Source organism: Phaenicophaeus curvirostris, chromosome 18, assembly GCF_032191515.1.
Source record: "Phaenicophaeus curvirostris isolate KB17595 chromosome 18, BPBGC_Pcur_1.0, whole genome shotgun sequence".
Taxonomy (NCBI): domain Eukaryota; kingdom Metazoa; phylum Chordata; class Aves; order Cuculiformes; family Cuculidae; genus Phaenicophaeus; species Phaenicophaeus curvirostris.
The window spans coordinates 8,053,665-8,079,984 of NC_091409.1; the positions used below are offsets into that span (position 1 = coordinate 8,053,665).

The 26,320-nt window shown below is 43.5% G+C and overlaps 1 protein-coding gene across 7 annotated transcripts in view; it reads right to left on the reverse strand.

Moving 5' to 3' along the window:
- Positions 1-26,320, reverse strand: part of RTEL1 (regulator of telomere elongation helicase 1) — a 43,260-nt gene that overhangs the window by 2,109 nt on the left and 14,831 nt on the right. Inside the window, exons 17-35 of one of the 7 annotated variants that reach the window (XM_069871501.1) lie at positions 23,756-23,888; positions 23,489-23,602; positions 23,012-23,052; positions 22,535-22,620; positions 21,678-21,755; positions 20,899-20,976; positions 19,887-20,030; positions 19,057-19,172; positions 18,529-18,652; positions 17,317-17,470; positions 15,395-15,549; positions 13,048-13,143; positions 10,658-10,868; positions 9,440-9,577; positions 8,804-8,920; positions 5,957-6,199; positions 3,945-4,112; positions 2,925-3,110; positions 2,380-2,483 (exon numbers count right to left, since the gene is read on the reverse strand). In XM_069871501.1, the coding sequence (XP_069727602.1) occupies positions 2,380-2,483; positions 2,925-3,110; positions 3,945-4,112; positions 5,957-6,199; positions 8,804-8,920; positions 9,440-9,577; positions 10,658-10,868; positions 13,048-13,143; positions 15,395-15,549; positions 17,317-17,470; positions 18,529-18,652; positions 19,057-19,172; positions 19,887-20,030; positions 20,899-20,976; positions 21,678-21,755; positions 22,535-22,620; positions 23,012-23,052; positions 23,489-23,602; positions 23,756-23,888 (2,486 nt within the window). Of the gene's footprint in view, positions 1-2,379; positions 2,484-2,924; positions 3,111-3,944; positions 4,113-5,956; positions 6,200-6,440; positions 8,155-8,512; positions 8,693-8,803; positions 8,924-9,439; positions 9,578-10,657; positions 10,869-13,041; positions 13,144-15,394; positions 15,550-17,316; positions 17,471-18,528; positions 18,653-19,056; positions 19,173-19,886; positions 20,031-20,898; positions 20,977-21,677; positions 21,756-22,534; positions 22,621-23,011; positions 23,053-23,488; positions 23,603-23,755; positions 23,889-26,320 lie in introns of those variants that run through there. The other 6 variants (XM_069871500.1, XM_069871499.1, XM_069871498.1 and 3 more) reach the window with 6 other exon arrangements.

Consider the following 26,320-nt stretch of genomic DNA (forward strand, 5'->3'; position numbering starts at 1 on the left):
TGATTAGTATCATAAGCAAGCGGATGTGACCGAGCCATCATCACTAGAAAGGCAGGTCATCAGTAAGGTGAGGAAAGGGTTCTCCATCACAGAGGCTATGGAACAGGGGTCATGCTAACCCCTGAAGGATGCTTGAACAGTGGAGAAAAGGTCTCTCTCAGCTGAGAGGAAGATGTTTCTCACATCCCCCACACCCAATAACTTGTTGTCCAAAGCAAGAACGAACCCATTCCTAGAAATGGACTTTGATATGTGTTGTCTATGGAGGAGGCAAACTGATCACAGTGTTGGTGCGTGCAGAATGACCCCAAAGTCGCCCCTGTGAAGGACAGGGCATCCTGAGTTTTCTTGAGAACTGAAAGAATAGCTTGGTTTTCCATCCTTTTCAAACAAGGACAATAAAATGTGAGGTGGTTCTGCACATAACACTTGGCTAAGTTGTGGAAGGGTTTGCAAGTCTGTTTGTGTCCAAAGGGAACTGAACGATGTGATGGAAACACATCAAAGGTTTCTTAATATACAGAAGCAGCCTTTGGCTCAGGGAGTTCTTGTGCTACAAACAGCTTTGGTGCAGAGTGATCACCTGCAAGAATCATCACTCCTTTCTTCCACATTTTCACCTGGCCATCCCTTTTTGGCCAGTGTCAGAGAAAGAACGCTGGCTTGGACAAATCTTTACCTGGAAAGGACCTACAATAGTCCCCTGGCCCAACTGCCTGAGCACTTCAGAGCTAAACAAAAGTTCAAGCATGTTAAGGGCTCCAGAGCACTGACCACCTCTCTAGGAAGCATGTCCCAGTGTTTGATCAGCCTCTGTGTAAAGAAATGTTTCCTAACATCCACTTTTGAACCTCTCCTGGCACAGCTTTGATCCCCTCCCACACATTTTGCCACTGGATACCAGCCAGAAGTGCTCAGCACTTCTCTCTCCACTTCCCCTCCTTGAAAAGCTATAGACGGCAGTAAGGTCACCCCTCAACCTCCTTTCTCCAAACCAAACAAACCCAAAGTCCTCAGCTGCCCCTCCCAAGACGTTCCTTCCAGTCCTTCCACCAGCTTTTCTGCCCTCCTCTGGATGCATTCAAGTACCTGAATCTGAAATGCAGCCCAAACGAGTAGAGGAGACTATTTTAATCCCCAGTCTGAGATGTGCAATCAGAAAAAGGGGTGATTAAAAAACAGAAGCTGAACAAGTTCTGTTATTTATCTATGAGCTATGAAAATGCACGTGAACCTGGGGGTTGAGGACCTCAGAATCACCAATTCTAAGATAAACCCCACGATATAGGGCAGTGCAATTACTCAATACAAAAGAACTCTAATTTTGTGGCTTCTTAAGCTGATAAATCAACAATTATGAGTTACATCTTACTGGCAAAAGGAGGGAAATTTTTCCCAGATATTTATAAGACAAAAATTTATGGGCTGAGATAACCCTGTGGGATAATAAACGCTTGCCTAACCAAAAAAATACTTCCCCAGGGAGTCTTTTAACCAACTCAAGCGGAGAGATTATAAACACATGCTAATAAGATTCTCGTTATGACCTTCCTTGACTCTCCTATGGAGCATTTGACTGTCAGATGTTCACCCCCGTTACACTTTGGTGTAGAAGGAAACTGAGTTTTCAGCAGCAATGCCCACTCAAGGCACACGGTGGGCAAGATGCTACCAGACACATGTGCTGTGGGATCAGTTACATCCTCTCACCTAAAGAACACCAGCCACCAATTTACTCATCCAGGAAAACCAAAGCATGGGATAACACAAGAGATATTTGAGCACAAACTTAGAATCATAGAGTCTTAGAATCATTTAGGTTGGAAAAGACCCTTAAGAACGAGTCCAATGGTCAACGTAACACTACCAAGACCATCGCTAAACCGTGTCCCCGCGGGCCACATCTACATATCTCAAATCCCTCCAGCGACGGGGACTCAACCACTTCCCCAGGCAGCCTGTCCCTGATTTGCCTCATCTCAGGACACAGCTTTACAGTAGATTTTTAGATGGGGGAAATTATGAAACTAAGCAAAAAAAGAAAAAATTAAAATAAAGGTTCAGATGTAAAAACAACGATAATTTTCTCCAAGTTGACTCCACAGGTTGTCGCCTGTGCAGCTCTCGATGGGAAAACATGCGGAGGCAGCTCAGAAGGAGATGCAAAGGTGGAAGAACCACAGTGTAAGCTAGAGTTCTGCTCCAAATCACACTGCAGAACTTAGAAAGCAATAAGAAAAGTGGTAAATCTTCCATGGGGATTTGGGTGTTTTCTGTAAACAAAGGAATTCTGTTTACAGGGCTGTCCACACGGTTCACCTGAAAAGCACCAAATGTGCCAGCAGTTTTGAGAAAGGTTGAAACCAATGATAAAATAACCTTTAAGAACTGCTCCCAGCATGTTTTGCAGCAAGTGAAGTCACATAACGGACATTTAAAAGGCACATCATCCTCAGATCTGCAGTTAGAGCACTGGAATCTTCCTAGAGCGGAAAGGGGGCGAGAGAAAGAGAGGAAGGAAATGACTAAATTCCAGTAACCACCTATGAAATGTTCATGCACACATTTCCAGCGCAGCCCAGAGAACAATGATCATTAGCTATACAAACTACCTTAACAGTGAAGTACTTGGCCCTGTTACCCCACTTCCTTCACATAACCTCACTCAGACCGATGCCTCAGATCCCTGTTTAGAAACGGAGGTTGCATCCTTGCTTTACAAGGAAGCTCTGGAGAAAAATCTTTAAGTTCTCAGGAAACTCTTACATCATTAGCAAACCACTCTGATGGTTATTGCACCTGAGCAAATATAGGCACACACCAGCTGACATTTATTACTCCATCAGCATAATTCTCAGTTTTCTATAACTTTTCTTTATTCCAGAATACTAGAGAATTACACTCAAAGTCTCACCTATACCTACCGCACTCTGGCTCCATCTCCAGGGGAAAGACAGGCACAGCTCCAGGGCTTGTGGGTGCTCTCACGTTACTGGCTTCTCCTGATGCTTTGGTCATTGACGATTCCAGTTTGCTTTGCTGGTTGAAGCAGAAGGAAGAAATCTTCTTCTGAATTTTCTGTGGTGCCTCACCTTTCGAAGTGGCTGCATCTGGTTATAAAAAACAAACCCCAGAGCATACAAACCAGTGCAACACAGGACACAATTAGCAGTAAGTCCAGCAAGTTCTTATTGTAGAGCAACAACAAAACAAACTGAACAACTATTTTTTTTATGCCATACTGCTTTGGCAACAGAAGTTCCTATACTAACACAAATTATTATGGAAAGGGACCCTTTATACTGAAATAGTTGTGGCAAATTCTTGCTAAACAGTGGATCTTGATTCACTCCTGCCTCCACCCCACTTAGGTGCAAAGGTTTTCCCTTCACCCCTAACCTACTGAACAGTTTAAAGAAGGCAGCATTATAATTTTCTCCTTGTTTCCTTGCACTTCTCCACCTCACATTGCATTCTATCTTTGATTTTTTATTAACTCGGCTTGCATGTGGCCTGTTGCTTTGATCTCCCTTTCCACACCTACAGCAGGAAGGCCCCAGCCCACAGCGAAGGCTGTTGGATATCAGTCAGCAGCAGCATCATAGAATGGGTTGGGATGGAAGGGACCATGAAGGTCACCCAGTCCAACTCCTCTGCAGTGAGCAGGGACTTCTTGGAACTAGATGATCTGAAAGGTCCCTGCCAATCCGAACCATTCTATTTTCAACCAGATCAGATGGCTCAGAGCCCCACCCAACCTTACCTTGAATGTTTCCAGGGACAGGGCATCCACCACCTCTCTGGGCTACTCGTGCCAGTATCTCCCCGCCCTCACAGGTAAAAATATCTGCGTAAGATCTAGTCTAAGCATCTGCTCTTTCAGTTTAAAACCATCACCCCTTGTCCTATTGATTCTAAGCTTCAGCCACATGCTCATTCCCAACCTGATATGCAGCAGTTCTCTCCTTGAGCGCATAAGCTCTCCAGACTCCCTTCACCTTGCACCTGCTGTTCCAATTGCTTCTCTCCCGTGCCACAAGCCATTCCAGTCAAATCTTTACACATCTCTTTGAACTGGTCTTTGTGGTGAGGGCGCACAAACATGTAAAACCCTGTCCAAAAGAAAACACTGTCAAACACACAGGAAAATAAATGCCTGACCATGGAAGACTCCTTGCTTTGGAGGGGAGAAATTCTTTGGAATATGAACAATACCAGTCACATTCCCGAGTATCTTCAGGTTGGTGGAACACTTGATAGTTTTGTCGATTTAAAAATTATACACTTTTCCTTGCATGTAGGTGAATATTTAATTGAAAATAATCTCAATTTACCACAAAATTCTTCTGTTCTCTACAGCTAATTATAATTATAAAATACTGGAATAGTTTGAATTGGAAGGGAGTTCAAAGCCTATCCAGTTCCAAAACCCTGCCATGGGCAGGGACGCCTCCCACTGGATCTGGTTGCTCCAAGCCCCATCCAACCTGGCCTTGAACACCTCCAGGGATGGGGCAGCCACCACTGCTCTGGGCAGCCTGAGCCAGGGCCTCCCCACCCTCATTGTGAAGCGTTTCTTCCCAATGTCTAATCTAAATCTTCCCCCTTCCAAATTAAAGCAATTTCCCCTCATATCCCTGCACTCCAGGGGTAAATACCTGACCCAGCCCTCCACCTGACAACGGATCTAGCAATATCAGGTATATACAAAATATTTTAAAAGGCTTTCTCAAAAAGGAAACTTCTCATTACTGTTTGGTTGACAAGGATTCACAACACATACAGAAATTCTAAAAAAAATCCCAATTCTGATTACTGCCAACTCTACCCCAAAGTCCTTTGAGATCAAAAAGCTTGCTCAGTAAAGACACCGAATCTCGGAGATAAAGAATGCTCAGGGGGAGATTATGACTCAGACCGCATAGCTCATTTCCCTCCCACTCTTCAATGTGTCAAGACAAATCTGACAAGTTAATTCACCAGAAAAATATTCTCTAAGAAAGTGGATACTGTGACATCTATTGAAGATCAGTGGAATCCTTATTGTGATCTCTTAAAGACAACAATTCCCAGTATACTCTGCATCACTTCCTGCAGAGGAGTTTATACCAGAGACATGGAAGAAGGATGAACTGAGGTGTTACAGAGCACAAGGCAAGATGATTCTTTTCTAGGCAATCAGGACCAGCACATAATCAGAATCATGAAATGATTTGGGCTATATCTGTGCTTGTGACTGCCTGGACCTCTGTGCAGGACCTGGTGCAATCCCAAGAAGAACCTCCCTCCTTTTTTTTTTTTTAATTAATAAAGCCCAATTCAAATCACCACTGAGAAATAAACCCCAGCTTGAAATTTCTAGCTTATTATGAACAATACGGATACTAAATTATGACACAGTTCCATAACTACTCCCAGGTTAAACTCTGTGGAAGAACGGTGAATCAAAACCACGATTACTTATCCCAAAACCTGGAAGCACTCCAAGAGCTTAGCAGTACAGCTAAGAAAAGCCAGTATGGCAACCAACGTCATGCAAAGAAAACTGAGTCAGGTCAATAGTCAGCACGGGCTTTCTGAAGAGCAATCTCTTCTAGTAACTCAGGAGGAAAAAAATTGTTAGTGAAATCATTTGGCCGAAGTTAACAAGCCTGAAAGTTGGGACTGGAATTATTGAGGTCTTACCTCAAGTCTTTAATAGACAATTTCACACTGAACAAACAGAGAGAATATTTTATAACCTTGCCATTCTTTCCTCTCTGAATGACATTTAAAGCGTCTTTCCTGCTGCTCCATTTATCTGGTTGGCTAAACCAGATGATAGGAAAGGTAGAGTTTACCAGTGCGAAAAGTTTTTCCTAAACACAGAGAATTTGCAGACTAATGACCAGCGAAAGGTTATCGCGCACATGAGATCACAGCACCGACTGCTTTGCAACTACAGAAAATCCCTTACTCTGTAGGAGATGAAAGTCTTCCGGCCTCTCCGTGGTGAGCGCTGCTATCACGGATATCATCGCGTCATAGTTATCTGTCTTCTTGTAAGTCAACAACGCTTCATAGAAACGGCTGTAAGTGCCTTTGTCCAATGCCCTCTTCACGTCATGGAGATAGGCAGCGCGGAGGGCCTGGTGGGAATCTCTCCTAGAGCATGAAGCTTTTTCCATGTCTTTCCTTGGAGCTCGGCTGGCGCTCTGCCCTGGGAGACAAAAAAAACGTGTGAGTAGGGCTTGGGGAGGAACAGAGACAGTGGTCCCTCCTTTGTGTCGCTTCTCTTTTACTCAGAAGGGGGTTCCTGGCCTACTTTCAAGTGAGAAAGAACACTGCCTGCCCAGCCACTCACTGCCCTCTGGCACAGCCTTGGGCAGAGCCAGAACCTGCTCCTGAAAACGGCAACTGGGCTAATGAATTCTGAGGGTCACTTTTAGCACCTTCTGGAGTCTTTTTGATCTTTTAAATGGAGAAACGCATCAGATGGTCACTAGGGAACAAGGAAAAGGTGCCACAGGAGACACTATGCTTGGTGGTCAGCAATAAATCAGGTTCTGTGCTACAGTGAAGGAGTCAAAGCATTTTAAACAGGTGGTTTAACCAATGATGCTGGCCTGAAACATGGGCAAATAAATGAGTGAGAGCAATTTTAAGGAACAGATTTCCACCAACAGGAAAGCATAATGGTAGAAGAGAATAAATAACTTGAAATAATACCCAGGATTGCACAAGAGTGAGGTAGGAGTGCAAAAGAAGGTAGGAGCAGCTATAAACACCCTGCTAAACTCCAAGTGGACTCTGTTCAAAACACCAGCTTTGTTTTCCAAGACCTTTTACAGGAAAAAGTTCTGTTTTGCATAATACAGGCATGCAAATGCGGATGAAGGATATGATAAGAAACTGATACAAATTAACTAGTCACATCTTTTTATATTTAGAGCTTTATTCTCCACTAAAGAACTTCTAAAGAAGTTAAAGAATACAATGCAGTTTTAAAATCTGGGCTTAGCTGAGTTCCCTGAAAGGGGAAAAACACTGGTGTGAATGATACAATCGGTATCTTTTATTGCACAGCATTCTTACTTCCCCCCAGGCAGACTCTATAAGGAGTGGATATGGAATCACACCTGCATTTAGTACTATTATTTTCTCAATTACTCTTAGCAGAAATACATTTTGGTGAAAACCGACCTTATGGACCTCAGAAGAAAATATTTACCCAAGGTTCTGTCTTGTTCGAGTGTTCTTAAAACACAAAACAAAACAGGAGAACAAATCAAAAGAAACAACATGCTTTGAAAGAAAGCATTGAAGAAAGAAGAAACAAAGAAACAAAGCATTGAAAGCTTTTAAAACCTTACAGGAAGCATTGGCTTTTTATTTATTTTCTTTTTCTTTTAAAAAAGAAAGGATCAGCCCCTCTTTATCCTCAAAGAAAGACTTCTAAGCTGCCCAACCATCCTACTCATTTCCTTGTGAGGAATACATAAAATTCCCAGCTGTTCTCAGGAAGACCTGTAATCAAATCATAACTGAGCCTCTGACTTCGGAGACAAATGCAGGACAGCAGTAGATTAGAGGGACGCACATGACGACTCCGTGCGATTGTGTGAACTCATGTACTGGTCTCTGCTTCTGCAGAAAGAATAGCCTGTCCACATGAGGTGTGTGCATATTGCCAGTAAGTAAACAGGAACTGATTTCTTCTTCAAACCTGGATTCATACAGGCTGAGGGACAATGTGATTGTGAACAGTCCTGGAGAGGATGACTGGGGGTACTGATTGATCAGAAGCTCAACACAAGCCACCGCTGCGTGCTCACAGCCCACAATGCCAACCGTGTCCTGGGCTGCATCAAAAGAAGCATGGCCAGCAGGCCGAGGGAGGTGATTCTCCCTTTCTGCTCCACTCAGTTGAGAACCCAGCCTGGAGCCCTGTGTCCAGTTCTGGAACCCGCAGTATAAGATGGATATGGCGCTGTTGGAACGAGCCCAGAGGAGGCCATGGAGGTGATCCAAGGGCTGGAGCACCTCCGTGATGAGGACAGGTTGAGAGAGTTTGGGTTGTTCAGCCTGGAGAAGACTCCAGTGAGACCTTATAGCAGCTTCCAGTACCTGAAGGGGGCTTTCCAGGAAAGCTGGGGAGGGACTTTTGACAAGGACCTGTAGCAACAGGACAAAGAGGAATGACTTTAAATCGGAAGGAGGAAGATTTAGATTAGACAATATGAAAAAGCTCTTCATGATGAGGGTGGGGAGGCCCTGGCCAGGCTGCCCACAGCAGCGGTGGCTGCCCCATCCCTGGAGGTGTTCAAGGCCAGGTTGGATGGGGCTTGGAGCAACCTGATCCAGTGGGAGGTGTCCCAACACCCTCACCACGGGCAGGAACTGGATGGGTTTTGAAGTCCCTTCCAACTCAAACCATTCTATGATTCATCCTGACCTCATTTAAAAGTACATTCCTTAAACAGCTCTGTCCTGAACCCTGAACAAGCAGGAAGCCCAGCAGCCCTGTGCTTACCTCATCTTTTCCCTCTTTGACGTATGCCAGGTCAGCCTCTAGTGTGAACTTCAGACTTCAGTTAGTTTCTTTCATATCCACTTTGATTTAATTTATTGGCTTTTATGTTTCCTTTTCTACAATCCTTGCTGAACATCTGGAATTACCACCGCTCCCACCAACAGCCAGCGAGCCACTGGGCTGGGTGAACACAAAACCATTGGTTCCCACCAGTAGAATCTACAGCCAGTGAGAAAACATACCAGAACATCTCTTACCCCGGGACAACGTTTTATTTAACACGAAGGGTACCTGCACTGTTCAGTCCTGTTGTCAAGTGGAATCCTCCTCGGTTCATGTGGAGCCCGGCGTTTAACTGAGCACACGAGGCCTCTGAGGACGCAGTTTTCTGTTGACTCAGTTTTGCTTCTACTAAATCAAACCAGTTGGTTAGCAGTGAACTTAGGGAAGAATGAACACAGAAGGGCGCAACATCCCTGAAAATATAGATGTATTTCTCTGGTAAGAGGGGATGAGCCAACACCCTGCTTTTCTTAGGACTTGATTGTCCCAGGGTTTCAAAGATTCACAAGCTCTGTGAGGACACGATCACCCTCTGTTCACAAATCTGATGGCTCTATGTGGGCAAAAAAGATGACACCAAGTTTATAAACTCAAAGGTGAGATTCGCGATTTAAATAGATCTGTAAAACCCCTTTTTGAAATAAAATGGCATCATTGCTAACTATCCAGTAATTACTGCTCACACATCTGTGCGTGCTCACAGGAAGGCAGGCAAGAGGAGCACAGAGCACAGCAATAGCTCAGGGCTGATCACATTAAATTGCCTTCCACCTCTGCATTTCTACCTGTTAGACATCTTCTCCATGACCAGTCGATGTCCACCAATGGACACAACTGCCTGCACGTGCTGAAACAGCTCCTCACCTATTTTCCTGGCTAGTATCTCCCTCTCTTCCCGCAGGAGGCTGTGCTCAGGTTTGTAGCCACAGCCCATGCCCGTCAGACTGCAACATGCTTCATCAAACTGCTTTTTATGTTGAGGTCGAACGAACTGGTAGAATTCTTCCATCAGAGAGAAGGAAAAATAAAAACAGAACAGAAAGGTCAGTCCACAAAAGGGAACAATGGCAGGAATTATGGGTTAGGTAACACGTAAGATCAAAAAGTGCAGCTCAATAACAACATCTAAATGTTGTTATCTGATATCTATATAATAATACAGAATAATACAGAATAAGGCAGCCACGACTTCCCCGGGCAACCTGGGCCAGGGCCTCCCCGCCTTCACAGGAGAACATTTCTCCCTGAGATCTCATCCCAATCTTCCCTCTTTCAGCTGAAAACCATTCCCTGTCATCCTATCACTACACTATGTCAAATGAACTTTAGGTTTCAGGCGCCTGCACTTCTGAAAAGTAAACTGAAGCCTTAATATGGTGATTAGACATTTTCTTATTTATACCCCAAGTTAGCAAATTGGGAAACAAATCGTGGCTTCTTTAGTAATAAGTGCTCATACTGAGCCTCTTAACCTTAAACAACTTACAGGATGCACAATTGTGCTGTTTTAATTTAGGAGATGAAAAGCGTCACAGAAAAATCTGCCCTTTTGCTCACAAGTTGAGAGGGAAATGAAAATTCACAGAGAAAACATTCTGTTAAACTAGAAGTGTTCGTGGGAGTCCACTGCCAATGCAGTTATTGATAGCCAAGAAAATACCAGCTAGACCAATAAACAGCCCATGCTTGCCCAGATCACTGTCATATAAATAGAAAATCTCTCTAGATGTTCCATCTACTTTATTTACTGCTTTAACACTGAACCCTTATGAACGCACCTATCCAGCTCACACCCTTGATCCTGAACCATGGGGAATAAACTACACTACTTTCAGGCAAAGTTTAAAGTAACACAAACTTCCACAGAACATGATTCTTTTCAGGCCTGTCAAGATGCAAACTAACATCTGATTACCAGACTGAGAATATTTTCTGTGTGATCTGGGGATATCAAGTGATAAATGTTAATGATTATCATCCTATCGGCATGGTCTTTGAATCCAAATGCATACCTCTGAGATACCCAAGCTTATTTGAAAGGCAAATGTCATGTGATATAAAATACCAGGGAAGCCACTGTACCTCGTAACAAGACATGCTTCTTTTCATCCTCTATAAAGAGGGAGCTCATTTGAGATAACATCTCGTGGAAGTCATCTGTCTTCTTGTAGTGCTGAAGAGCCTTAGAGAAGAGATCATAGTTCTGTTGGCTTAGGGTCTCCTTCACGGTTGCGATGTACAACGTAGCTCGGGCCTTCTTTGGCTCCGTCGGGTCTGCTTTCTTCTCAGCTTGCTGCAAAGACAGAAAGACTCTTCAGTAGGTAATAAGACTCAAACACTCATCTGAATTAACGTGAGAATAAAAGTAACGTATTTATAATTCCGCCAGCACACAAAACAATGAAAGCTTTCAACTAACAGGTTACTGTTGTTACCATCTCTTGCAGTTACAGCACTCACCCCCAGATCCATGTGTTATTTCTCCCCCAAAGAAACTAAAATGGCTTCAGTGCCACAGAACAGAATCATAGAATCCTTAAGGTTAGAAAAGACCTCTGAGATTATTAAGTCCAATCATCACAATAAACACAAACCTAACTGCTGGAAGCAGGGGATAAAAACAAAGCATTCAAGAATTTTGCTCCTCCAAGACATTTCTGGAAGGCATTATACACATAAGCAAGGTAGATTACTCTCTCCAGCTGGGAAATGTTGTTCTTCTACAGTCACAAGTGAAATGGCTTCAGGACAACCCCTCCTTTATGAATCATACAATGTTGAAAAAAAAAAAATGTAAAAAGCCCCTTCCCAGCTTCCCTGGAGCCCCTTTCAGTCCTGGAAGCTGCTCTAAGGTTTCCCTGTAGCCCCCTTTCAGTCCTGGAAGCTGCTCTAAGGTTTCCCTGGAGCCCCCTTTCAGTCCTGGAAGCTGCTCTAAGGTCTCCCTGGAGCCTTCTCTTCTCCAGGCTGAAGAACCCAAACACTCTCAGCCTGACTTCGTACAGGAGGTGCTCCAGCCCTCAGATCATCTTCGTGCCCTCCTTTGGACGCATTCCAACAGCTCCATATCCTTCTTATGTTTGGGATTCCAGATCTGGACAGAGGAATCCAGATATCATGAAGTGATTGTGTATTACAGTGTGCTCACACACTTTGAACATATAAGCTGTTGGGCAATTGTCAGGTGTGTCCATAACACAAAACTGTCACTGGGGCAATGGTTATTATATCTATTTCTATAACCACAGTCCCTCTAACATCTGTGAGCGCTCATTCCCTCACAGAAGAGCAATGCTATTCACCTTTCCTGACAAACCTGATCGCTTCAGAGGAATGTTCCTCGAGAAGGCAGCCAACTCTCGTTGCACAATTCTATTCTTAGGAGGCGGCTTATTAATAAGAGAAATGACACTTGCTCCAAACCTTGAGGGCTGGCCTGACTCATCATGACATCAGATCACAACAAACTGCAAACACAACCCTCTGCAATGAACCTGCTCCCTTGCTCACATCTTGAATATCAGTGTCAGATCCTGACACCGATAATTTTACAAGTTTCGTTTGGCAGGTGACTGTGAGTCTGACAGAGACAGCACCCAGTTAGGACCTTAAACAACTATTGGCACACACCATCACCCAAGGGAATCTCATGAATTTATCATAACTCTTGAACAACCAGCAGCATGAGCTGAGTGTGGGGACAGGGAGAACAGTAATGCCTAATGAGAACACAACTCACAACAATGACTCACCACAGCTGGGCTTAGAATGCAATTGCTCACTCAAAACTAGTTAGTTATACAACTTCAGGCTCTACCAGCAGCTGGACTAGATGATCATTGTAGGCTCCTTCCAAATGAACTATGCTGTCTATTCTGATCCAAAAGAAGGAAACTACCCACAACACTTGGTCATAGAGGCATGGAATAGTTTGGGCTGGAAGGGACCTCAAAGCCCATCCAGTCCCACCCCTGCCATGGGCAGGGACACCTCCCACTGGATCAGGGGCTCCAAGCCCCATCCAACCCGGCCTTGAACACCTCCGGGGATGGGGCAGCCACCACTGCTCTGGGCAGCCTGGGTCAAGGACTCCCCATCCTCACAGGAAAACATTTCTCCCTAAGATCTCCTCTCAATCTCCCCTCTTCCGGCTCAAAAACATTCCCTCTCATCCTGTCCCTACACTGACCGCTCAAAGAGCCCCTCCCCAGCTTTCCTGGAGCCCCTTCCAGCACTGGAAGCTGCTCTAAGGTCTCCCCGGAGCCTTCTCTTCTCCAGGCTGAACCATCACAACTTTCAACAGTCAATGGGAGATGTTCACAGCCAGAACACAATTCTCTTCCTCTACTATCCCTACCTGGACCTGTGCTTGATTGGGTCTGCAATGCCTAGATTTGAGAAAGAGCACGACAGGAACAGGTTTCAGATGTATATTGATGAATATTTACAATTTGGAGAAAAAAACATACACATACTGTATTGCTGACTAGCTTTATTTTCTTCCTTCCTCCTTTCTGCTCATCTGTTAACCTCTTCTCATACTGAAGGGAAAGTGTAGACAGACGGTGTGCCTGTGAAGATTAAAAGAAAAGAAGAAAGGTCCAAAAAATGCTTTTCAAAGTTATTGCCCATTTCATTTTGCCATTCCCAGTAGCAAAGCTTGCTAACTCAGTTTGTGACACCAATCAGGAAAGCAACCTAAATCATTGCAACAGAGCCTTGGACATATCTGGTTCTAGAAGATCACAGAATCATAAAGAAGTTTTGGTTGGAAGGGACCTCAAAGCCCATCCAATTCCATCCCCTGCCATGGGCAGGGACACCTCCCACTGGATCCGGTTGCTCCAAGCCCCATCCAGCCTGGCCTTGAACCCCTCCAGGGATGGGGCAGCCACCACTGCTCTGCGCAACCTGGGCCAGGGCCTCCCCATCCTCATTGTGAAGAATTTCTTCCTAATGCCTACCCTAAATCCTCCCCCTTTCAATTTACAGCCATTCCACTCTGTTGTATCACTCCATGCCCTTGTAAAAAGTCCCTCGTTGGCCCCTTCAGTGCACCCATGATACTACAAGGACTCTGAATTCCAGACAAGCCTGTCCATGATTTAAATCCACATTAAGCATCGTATAACAGAAAGAAGAAGTGGAACACAAGCAGCATGTCAAACATTTAGAATACATGCAATAAGTCAGAAAAACAATCAAAACCATCATCTTAATCCTGGACTATGTAAAGGCACCACCTTGGCTGCATGATCAGACTAGATAAGGCTTCTGAAAGACAGGTTTCCATAGGCACATCTTGCAAGAAAACGCTGATGAGGGGAACGGACAAATTATTCTTTAAATGGATGGAGAGACTCTCTCGTGTTTTGAATTTTTTTGAGATGAAGGCTTCTTTTCCACCCCCAGCAAATTGTTTCAGAATGAGAGCAGCTGAATTACCATTATTTAGGGAACAGGGGTACGGTATAAGCTTGTTAAAAGGAAAAGTGGTAATGCAGATACTACGATGAATGGTGAAGAAAGAATGAACGCACACCCACATCATTTAGTCCTAATCCAGCACTTGTTAACATCAACTCCGTGTTAGACTTGGAATGGAAGCTGGCTCCTGCGGAGGCATCGCACGTCAGGACAGCGCTCCCCAGCCCTCTGGTGCCAGAGGTCACCGACTGAGGGGAGCACAGGATGACCCGTTCTCTGCCAGCCAGAGGAGCCAAAATGCTGAACACAGAAAGCAGACAGAAGCTGACTCACTGCCGAGCCCTTAGGACCATCAACTTGTCTGACCTAAGGAAACGCTGAATGATGCCAAAAGCAGTGCAGCTGTGTTAACATGATACTGTAGCCAAGTTACCAAGGCCCTGAAGATGTTCCAGGCTTTCCAAAGAATAAGTTCTGGTGTCTACGCTGTGGCAACCCGTGGGTGATGGAGTCGATTTCTTAATCAAGTGCACACAAGTGAAATATTCTTGCACCTTATTTGTTTCTCCAGGTTTGTACATTTCCTACTGCGTACACATCCACCTCCCTGAGGCCTCCTCAGATCATCCCCGGATGCTCTTTACACCTCTGCGCTTTCCCTTAGGTGTTCTGCCCCTAAGCAGGTGGCTCAGGAGTGTGGCAACAGGCATTCCTACAGTCCACATGCTCCCAGCCGCCAAACCGAGTCTGCAAGCCTCCTGCTGATGGCAAGGGAGCTGCCCCACCAACCACCGCAAACAGGGATTTGGGGCAAGCAAGATGATGCAGCCTCATCACTGACGTATTAAAAATATCAATCCAAGAGGAAAGAAAATAAGCAGCACAGATGAAGCTTTGCCAATCTGAATGTAATAGTGGCTTTTTGATTGAAGTAAGATATTCTGCAAGTCTGCAATGTTCTCTGAGGCCAATTAAAGATTTTCATCTGAAAGCGAAGTTCTAACTCATAAAACAACCTCCCCTCCCTTTTTTTTTTAACTCAATATATGGTCACACACCAAGTGCTGACACAGATTCCACCCAGAAGGGACTGTGTGTGTCTATCAAACTCTTCTTTGGCAGCTCTTTGCTCTCCAGAGAGCATGGTTGACTTCCAGGAATCTCTGTATTCCACCTATGGAGCTCAGCACAAGTCTGTACCCATTGGTCATCTCATCAAATCTGGCAAGGAAACCCTTCAATTAAGCTTATTTACGAGAACTTGCTGTTATCAGTGCCGATTACAGGGAGCACTTCATGAAGTAGGGTTGAACTGGTACTCTTAATGCCAAATTCATTTTGTTTTAGCGCCTACAATTATTACTTACAAGCATTTTGCTACACCATTGCCGTTACCTTTTCCTCTCCCGACAAGTAATTTTCTTCCTCTGTGTCTTCCCTGCTCTTCTCATTGCGCTCCAATGCATCCAAGAGCCCAACACGCTGTCTTCTAGGCAAGACCAACTCTTGTTCATATTCCATGCACAGGCTCGATGCTCCATCTCCATTTACTGGCATCACATCACAATACAGATGACAAAATATTCCATGTCAACACTTGCATTTTGTTTGATTTAGTAATACCTCAAAATCTTATGCAGCAATCTATAAAGATGCATTGGGTGATTTCATCTTGCAAAATTACATTAAATGACTTAGTAAGAAGACTGCTTTGGTTAATCACTCTCTAAATTGCTCAAGCATTTTTTTTACCACAACCTAAATGGACTTCTCTCAAACTTTTCCTTGAGTGATGGTCATATTTGACCTCAAAATGACTTAGAATCAGTGGGGAAAAGTCTTAGTGCAGTCATTGCCTGCGTTTAATGACTCCAGTTTTATGGATTTCCCAAAATCCGAGTTCCCGTTTTTACGAGATTCTGGCAGGAAATACAATTTGTTATTTTTAAACAGAACAAGCATTTTTAAAGCCTACAATTCTCACAGTATCACTGCCTCTAAGACACAGCTATCCTCAGGTTCCAAGAACACTTCTTCTCACTAATCAGGATCCAGGCATATTTGGTTTTCGATGTAAGAATTTAGAGCTATAGGTAGTGTTCAATTGGTATCAGCTTGGTACTTCTAAAAGGCATTCTCTTCAAAATATGTTTCCCCTGTTTTGTGAAGTTACTTTATCACTGACTAAGAAAAGTCATTATTTTGAGAAGAATGGAACTATGATTACAGGTGCAGTTTGATGTTCCAGTTAACACAATGCCACGCAACCGAAAATCTATGTCAGAAGAGGTAAAGCGGCTTCTTCCCTTGACTTCCAGTCACATGGATCAAAGGTAAATTGGTTCAGCAAGCTCATCTACTTGCTCTACAGTTGCACAGTAGATGGATTCAGATCAAGGGAAGGAGTGCAAGCACACGGTTGGAAATTGAAAGAAGGCTTGTGGTGATAGGACAAGGGGGAATGGATATAAACTGGAGAAGGGCAGATTTAGGCTACACTTTAGGAAGAATTTCTTCACCATGAGAGCAGTGAGACGCTGGAATAGGTTGCCAAGGGAAGTCGTGGCTGCCCCATCCCTAGAGGTGTTTAAAGCCAGGCTGGATGGGGCCTTGGGTAACCTGATCTAGTGGGATGTCCCTGCCCATGGAAAGGGGGTTAGAACTAGATGATCTTTAAGGTCCCTTCCAACACTACCTATTCTATGATTCTAAGTGGCAGCCAAAGTAATCCCTTCCAACAACAACCTGCAGTCACATTGGCTTAGATGCAACGTGAAATCACCCTCACACTCAGCCAGAACTATTTTGGAATCAGTTTTAAACACAACTTCACTGTTCTGTTCCAAAACAGCAAGCAATCAAGAGTGCAATGTTCTGAAAGAACACCTGACCCGAGAAACAGTTCCATGCTTTGGCATTGGGAAACAATGAACTGTAAAATATTGTTTTCTTCCAAGGTCAATGCTCTCTGTTTTCTGAGTCAGATTACTGTGTAAGAGGAGTCATTTATACAACGGGATAGAAGGAGGACATGTGAAAAGTCCATGCTAGTCAGAAATCGACTTTGAGTTCTTATTCTTGAAGTTATCTACAATATCCCACCAACTGCTCTACAGGACACCCTTTCAGGCCCCATCTGCCTCTTCACTCTGCAGTTGCAACTGGCTCTCCCATCTGCTAATGCTGAGCTATGTACCTTCTGATCCAATTTCTCCATTGGTCTTTGGGCTCTCCTAGCTTCTTCTCCCATTCTAGTTTCCAGTCTCTTGCTCTTCAGCTTAAAACAAAGAAGTACATCTGTGAGGACCCAGACCTACCCTTTCTCTTCCTCTTCAAACTGGGAACATGGTCATCCAAGTTTTTGGCTTTCTTCAGAGAGAGGGTCTGCTCGGATGAAGTAGATGGTGCTGTGTTGCTTTCACTGAGGGAACCAGCAGAGCCAGACGGGCAGTGTGGCAGGGGCGGGGGCATCTGCAAGCAGTTTAACAGAAGAGAAAAGTCACTGCCACTCTACTTCCTTTGCAACCAAAAACCCCACAGCAACAACCCACAGAGAACTCCTTTATCTGCAAATAAGCTTTGACAGGAGGATTGTTAAACATTCTGGATTTACATGCTTTGGATGATGGGACTGAATAACTGGGAAGTGACACGGATAGACGAAGCACAGTAAGTGAGCTGAGCACTAAGTGATTTGTGTAACTGAAAAAGGTCCGTGATCCTGCCAAAGAACAATCATTTCCTAAAATAATCCATGCAACAGAGCTCCTTCCAGCAAAGCATGCTGGGTTGTGGCTCTTACTTACCCTGAAACTGGCCTTTAAGATCAGAAACCATCATCACAACATCCAGTACATCTGGAACTTACTATTTTGAACTATTTGTATTCTACTAAAACATTTTCCAGGAAGTTACCCAAGTCTTATGTGAAATTTTAATGCCTATTTTAATCTTAATCTCCATTTTGGGGACAGAGAATTCTCCATTCTGGCTTCCAGCCCATTACTTACTATGACTTTCTCCAGGCTTTTTACTTTTTAAATCTAGGAACTATTACTGAGAAAAAGAGATGTTAAGAGAGAATCCATATTAGTAATGACAACCCAGTGCTGAACTGCAAGAATAACTGACAGGTTTGTCTCACTCTGTAACAGTCATCTCCAATTTAAGGGTTGACTGATTCTTCAACGAGTATACCCTCTCCCTGAGGGTGAGGTAGGAAGCTTTTTGATGCTAACATCAGTTCCAGTAGCCACATGCTACCCAACGAAAGCCAGATTTATTTAGGAGGGAGTGGAAAAGGAAGTTATTTTTGTGATCTAACCTAATGAGTTGCACAGCATGACAACACATCCTGTCCCAGCTCTCCCACAGAGAAGAATGAGGCATATCTCTTCTGCCATAAAGCTCCCAGTGTTTAGAAGTAAGAAGGTGACTCTATCACCTCTCTCGCCCCGACTGGTATTCCCAGTTTCCAACCAGTTTTCAAGAAAGCTTATTGGTGGTTTTCTTTTTTGAAAGACACTTACAATATCTTGAGCAACCCGAAAGAAGAGGGAGACACTTCTGACTGCATGCCCAAAGTTGTCATAAACATTGACATAAGGGCGGACCCATGAAGGCAGTTTGCCTCTTACATCTCCAGTTGTAAACCTGTGGAGGATTGGAAAAGGAGAGAATTACTTGCAAGAATGAATGAAACCAATCCTAGAATCATGGACAAACTGGGCTAGGGCCACCTCACCCTCACAGGAAAACATTTCTTCCTAAGACCTCACCTCATTCTCCCCTCTTTCAGCTTAGACATCAGCAGCTTTATATCCCAACACAGGTACTGGTATTCTGTCTGATATGTGCTGATATTCTTGTTTTGAGGCTACCATTCATAATAATTAAGTAATTTTATATAACAAGTTATATCATAACTGCACTACTTTAAGAAAGTAACTGTAATACTTTGTTATACTCTGCTGCCAAAATATGGGCTTTAAGGTCCCTTCCAATGCAAACCATTCTATGATTCCATGTATGTTTGTGTTCTAGAGCCAAGGTTTCACCTGTGATCACATAGGAAGATCGCTCCGTAGTCCTGGCGATGCCTGATGACCCTGCCAATAGCTTGATTAACAGCCCGGGAAGCTTGCTGGCTGTACCACTCACGCCCAGATAAATACTGCAATAGGTGGGAGAAAGAATTATTTACCATGTAAAAAGCATTCTCTGTGTTGAACAGTCAATATTTCTTCCTAAAGAAATTTTAAAACAAGATCTACTAACAAATCTCTAGAGACCTAGGAAACCCAAACACGAGTTGAGTCTGATATCACACCCAACTGCTGGTGCACAGGAAATTTGAGTGAAATCCATGCTGCGCTGACAGCCTTGGCAGGACAACAGGCTCATCATATTAGTTAAGACCTAATTGCTATCCTGCAGGACAATAAACCGAACCTATAATGCCATTTATTCTCATGCCTGAAGCTATAGAAAAACAAAGCCAAAACAAAACAAAACACAAACTCCCAAACACACAACACAGCCCCAATTCCCCAAACTCCCCAAGCCAGACACCAGAGGCAGCTCTTCACTCTCCCTCTGGATGAAATACCTCCCTCAGAAAGACACAAGGATAATGCGCTCACAAAGATTTATTCACACCATTTTTTGAGCCTATATTTGATAGAGATGGTGCCACTGGAAACAGAATTTGGAACACTTAATGCTATTAAGATAAAGGTGACTGTATTTGAGACAAGCTCCCAAGGTTTTTTGACTTTCTGATATCATGGTCCTAGAAAGCTGGGAGGACAACAAAAGCCAAATTCAGAGGCCAAAGGGAGGAACAATGGCCTGAGCCTGCAAACAGTGAGAAGCTGCCTGGTATTACCTGTGCACCTGCACTGCTTTTCCTCATCTCATCCAGGAACTCCATCTTTAAAATGACTCTGGGCTCCATGCGAGGAGGAAACGGAAGCCCAGTAATGATGACTCCTCGCCCATTCATGTCTGCAAAGTCCAAGCCTTCACTGGCCTGAAAAGACAAGTGTCTTCCGTTATCAACAGCATTTGAAGTGACATTTAAGAGTAGCTCAGCAGTTATTGGCCTTTTTTCTCCATTAAATTAAATCCTTAGCTGAGTGAAGTCTATTAATACACCAGGAGCAGTCTCTACTACGGTTTTTTGCTCTTATTACTAGGACTGTAAAGGCAGCTTTTTCCACTAGGAGGCCCTGGACAAAGCACACCTCAGCTTATGTCTTGTTCCTAGATATTTAAATGATGTCGAATCTTCCATACCCTCAAACTGTTTATAAGACATATAAGGTCACAGCAAACCTTTTCTGACATTAAAAACAGATATATGGACACCCAGGGCTGCTGTGTCCCAGGTGCGCAATCCAGCACTTGTTAAACTCCATGCGGTTGGTGATTGTCCAGCTCTCCCATTTGTCCAGGTCCTCCCGCAGGGCCTCTCTGCCTTCAAGAGAGTCAACAGCTCCTCCCAGTTTTGTGTCATCCACAAACCTGAGTTATTAAACCTTCAAGTCCTGCATCCATGTAATTTATGAAGACATTAAAGAGCGCGGGCCCTGTTGTTGTAACATGTTTGATTACAAATGGGTTTTAGTTCTCTTCTAGCAGGTTGAGTTTTTGGTGCGCAGCCAGCAGGAAATAGAAGTATGATGCTCATCCCCAAAGATGCATCCCCTGAATAAAATCAGGAATGAGACGTAGGCCAACTTGACGTAATTTTTGAAAGGCTTCAGGGCAGCCTACTTCTCATTTTTTTTCTACGTATAATTACAGTCACTTAACAAACCTACTGAAATCCAGAAGGATGGGTTTTTTTTCCCCATCAGCTATACAATCTGTACACAATGAATTCTCCGTTACGTTACCTTCCCTCGGCACACTGCCAGAAAAGCAGCTCCATTGGACTTCGGACAGACAACTTTATCATAGTATGCATCTATTACCTAAAAGAAAAAGTTTAAGCAAGAGCAGGAATGATATTATCCTCTGCATATGCAGAAATAGAAACCTGTACCAGCTAAATTTGCCTTGCATGTTAAGAACTACCAATAGGACTAATTTGGCTTAGTATAAATTCTTTCTACTAAGTGCAAATGTGAGAATTACTGTGAAGTCTAGAATACATCTGGGTGAGCATAAAAGATAAATGTCAGGTACTTCCGATGAGAAGGTAAAACATGTTCTGTCATGTGTTTCTGCAAATCCTCAAGTAAAACAGGCAAACCAGGAAAGCAACTCAAGGATATTAATTCCTCTAAGCAAACAGAGAGACTATAAATAAACAAGATGAAACTGTACAATTCCTTAACAACCAAAGCATGACAAGCTGGGAGGAAATGTCCTGCAGAACATTAACGGAAGCCAGTGACTAAAGTGGCAGCTTTCAACCATCGCAATTACTCAGCACATAGGCACGTTAGCTGCTGTCACACCACTGATTTCAAATGAAGACTGCACCTAGCACAACTGGCCGAAAGAGCAGAGAAAGGATGTGTAGAAGGACTACAATTCAAAGATCTCAGATTTTTAATTTTATCCTACAATAGGATTCAGATGTTTCACACCCAGACAGATCTTAGAGAAGGTATAAAAACATAAAAAGACTTTCTGAAAGCGTTACAGATATGTAATGCAAATAACCAACCTCTGTAAAGCTTCCTTTGTTCCTGGGCTCCACAAACATTGGCTTCACTTCTTCTATCCTTTTAGCGAAATCGTGCTCCTGTTGAACAGATAATGAACAGATCAGAAACAGCCATGCGAAAACAAGCATGTACCAGAAGTGCCCATGGAAAGGAAATGCTCAGGAGAAGGCCTTAGAGACTGAGTGATAGCCACAGACCTCCCCAACAGTCTGTTCTCTCCTGCCAGACAGAGGAGATGGGAGCAGAAACACATAATCCGAACAGCGATTCCTTCCAGTTGGTGCAACTCAGGCATTATGCAGACTAGAGATCTATTAATGTTCTTTCCAACTTGCAAGTTCCCAACATCCACCTCCCAGAGACCCCCACTGCAGCAGGGCATTCCTGCTTAAGGAGAGGAGCATCTAAACCAGAACTGTTCTAAGAAGTCTCACCAGGGACACTTGCATCATGAGCAGAGCCGCTACAAAAGTTGCAATACTTATAAATAAAAGATAAAGAGAAATGCTCATATTGGGATTTCCCTGTTCCCCACCACCACCCCAAGACATGAAACACTGAGACCAACTCTAACTTGGAGGCTTAATAATGAGAAGTCTGGTGAAATTAAATGAACTCTGAGATCAGATCAGCTGAAATAAGGTATTACAATTCTTTTGGTTTGGTTTCACAATGCTGTATTTCAGTGTGTTGTGGTCAAAATAAAAACAGCCTGACCTGGGTTTTCACATTCCACATTTTATCATTTACTTATTAATAACAAAGAATTTTTAACGAGCATGGTTATATAGCACAACTACAGACTGCCTGATGTGTGTAACCAAGCCACCTAATAAAAGCAGAGCAATTAACATACTCTCCAATATTCCAGGCTCTTATCCATGACAGGATATGATGGGAAGAACACCAGCAATCCATGGGGTACAACTCGCACAAGGTTACCTGCAATGAGAAAGGCAAGCGTTTGCTGAGGGCATTTTCATCCTGGGATGGACACACAGGCTTCTTGGCTGCATCACCTCTACAAGTTGGTTTTCTAGTTTGCGCCACTTTGACTGTGTTTCAGAACCAAATTTTTGACCCCAACACAAACATCTGACAATACAATGAATTCTCAACTTGGAAACATTAACCCAAGGAATCAAACTCATTTTTGGGTGCAATTACAGTAGTCAGCTGCCGGAACAGCATAAAAACCAAACAGAATTTAGATATGCAGTGCAATCCTTCACTTTTCTCTGTCTTATTGTCTGCTTTTTACTATTTCTCCCTCTTGGAAATTACTAAAAATCCTGTGCAACAGCCCATTTCTGAAATCTGTCACTTGACTTACCAATTGTTTTCCCCAGAGAAGACAAATAATCCTCTGCAAACCTACAAAGAAGAAACATTCAGTAACATCTTTATACTGCCTTTTTTATGTTTTTCATATACATAGAATCATAGAATGGTTTGGGTTGGAAGTGACCTCAAAAGCCCATACAGTTCCAACCCCTGCTCCAAGCCCCATCCAACCTGGCCTTGAACACCTCCAGGGATGGGGCAGCCACAGCTTTTCTGGGCAGCTCGGGCCAGGGCCTCCTCACCCTCACTGTGAAGAATGACTTCCTCTGATATTTATCTAAATCCCTTCCAGCCCTCCAGCTCTGAATTTTCAACAGCAGTGGCAAAGGGTGTTGTTATTCACCACAGTGTTTATCCAAGAAAAACTACAGAGATGACTCATTTCACTAGCACCCTTCTGTCAGCAGAACCCAAAACATCAGAACCCAAGACTTCAAAGCAGAATTCCACACGGAAGCCCCCTTACCTTCTTTCATATGTAGAAGTAAGCACAGCTCCGTCAGGGCCCTTGGGAATGATTCCAACCCAGAGCTGGTGTTTATCGATAACATGAGGATTCTCCAAGCAAACGGGAAAAGGGCTAAAGAAACACAAGAGGAAGATTCCAGTCACGCTCATTTCATTATACTGGCTACCAGTCCAGAACACTCAAAAATCCTGAGATAAAACTCAATATCCCAAGAGCAGACAGTGAAAGTCAGTAAGAGTCCTGTTCACGCAGGGAGGAACTTACATCTGCATTTCCATTGTAAATGATGAGAGCGGGGAGAGAGTCCCACTAGTAAGAATAATTGTCCTGACTCCCTGTCGAACAAGCTCATGCATACTGTATCCAGGGCTGAAACACCAGTAGCTTAAGGTCTTTCCTGTAACAAATAAAGAGAAAACACTATGAAACAAGTCTGGAAGTGGAAAAATTAGGATACGCCTAGCATATTGCATCTGACTTTCTGAAAGTAAAACAGCCAGGATCTGAAGCTAGAATTCCAGGTGTACAAGATGTTCTGCTTTGGTCCTTTCCAGATTTAATTACTACATCCATTCAAAATATAATTTAAGAGGTCATTGCTCTCTCGCACCTGAAGTAGATTATACTTTTAATCAAAGGATAGTTACAGAAAAGACAGAGCATCCGATCTCTTTGCTGGCAATTAACAGGCAGATTGAGCAGACCACTCCTCAGACCTCCATCCACTGAGTCGCTCCTTGCTGTCAAGGACAACTGGAACGGGAAATATGATAGAACTACGGAATACTGCAATAAAGGACAAACTGAAGGTGCTAGGAAAACAAAACCTCCACCCATGCTCTTGCTTGAAAAGAGAAGAAACTCCTCCTCTGTCAGGAACTGCCAGAGTAAACAGTAAGGCTGTAAACCCTTTCATCTCAGCTTTCCATTTTCCCATAGCCAACCGCCAAACCTTTCAGCTCCTGCTCAGATCTTTTGTGGGATGTGAATTTTTTTCCGTAACAACATCTGAAACACAGAAAAGCTGGCATACTATAAAGAGAGGCTGTAAAGGAAAATGGGAATATCGCATCCGTCATTTCTTTCACTGCTCAGCTCATGGCTGTACCATGGCTGGTCTGGCCGCAGACAGCATCGGCTTTGCAGGGGCAGTCAAAGGAACAGAGGAATGAAACAATTGCCCACATCAAGAACAAGAGCAGACAAATAAAGAAACCTGGCATTTGTTTCTGCTTCTCTTTTGCATGTGCAAGTCTCTTAAATGTACACTTCATTCAAAAACTGGATTTCCAAACAGGAGCCAAGAGCTTCAGGAAATCCCCAGCAAGATGAGCCCAGTGAGTCACTTGCTGCTTAGAATTACACAACAACATTTATTCTAAGCTTAAAATCGTATCCTTGCATTAAATTTGGGCAAATCCATCCAGACGATGTCCAGACTCTAGAAGAATTACGTTCCAAAGTTCAGCAAATTCTGTATCTCTTGAATTCACACTAAAAATTGGGGCAAATCACAGTTACAACACGCATGGATGGGCCAGGCAGTACCTACAGACAAGAGCAAAGTCACTGATGTCAGGAGCCCAAGAAACTCCAGCATAAACACAAACTGAGTGGCTATGGGATGGCCTAGAAGGAAACAGCACCAACCACTCACATTCACCTCACCAATGCTCAGTTTGAAATACACTTCCCTGTGACCCTGCAAGATGACTGCCAGGCACCAGCCATCCAGCTCCTGGAGAACCTGGAATTGCAATTAATTTCTAGCCTGGTGTTCTGCAATTATGCATTTAAGGTTAACAATATTAAATCCACGGAGGATGCAATAAGCCGAAAGCATTTCTACTAGCCTTTTGCTGCACACATTTAACAAAATCTACTTAGAACTCTGCCTGGAACTTCTAAATCCAATTGAGCAGTGACTCTGGAAAACAGTACTTGAAGATAACCAAAGAGGATACTTCTGTTCAGAAACACAACTTATTTTGTGGAAGCACTTAAGAGGACATTATTATGCAAAACCACTAAATTCATGGAAACCCATTCTTTGAAAAATGTTACTTTTGTCCTGAAGAAAAGGACTCTGGTGAAACAAATACATTCTCAAGAGAAGGCATGGCATTATCTGGCTAAGAATTCATCCTCAAGCATTATTTCTCTGGCACATCACACGAACCTTCACTACAGAGCATCAGAACAAATCAAACTCCTCCACTATAAATATGAGCAATTTCACTAGAGATTAAAAAATTTGAGGGAATTTACTCTCATGGTACTTTTGGAAAACATTTTCAGTACCATATCTATACATCAACCTCCTTCTTGTGAAAGTGAGTTACAGCCTTAGCAACGCTGTGTAGCACAACACAGATCTGCAGGGAGACACAGCTGATCAGAAGATAATGGAACATTTCATAAATCTCAGTGTCACTCCTGAAGGAGGGTATCCTGGGCTGCAACAAAATAAGGAAGCCACAAAAATGAGCAAAGGCCCGGAACACCTTCCCTATGAAAAGAGGCTGAGAGAGCTGGGGTTGTTCATCTTGGAGAAAAGAAGACTCTGAGAAGACTTTATTAAGCCCTTTCAATAATCAAAGGAGGCTGATAAGAAAGATGGGGAAAAACTTTTTTGCAGGGCCTGCAGGAACAGGATAAGTGGTGATGTTTTTAAATGAAAAGAAGAAGGTCTTAGGCTGGATATTAGGAAGAAGTTCTTCACGATGAGGGTAGTGAGGCTCTGGCCCAGGCTGCCCAGAGCAGGGGTGGCTGCCCCATCCCTGGAAACATTCAAGGTCAGGCTGGATGCGGCTCTGAGCAACCCTATCT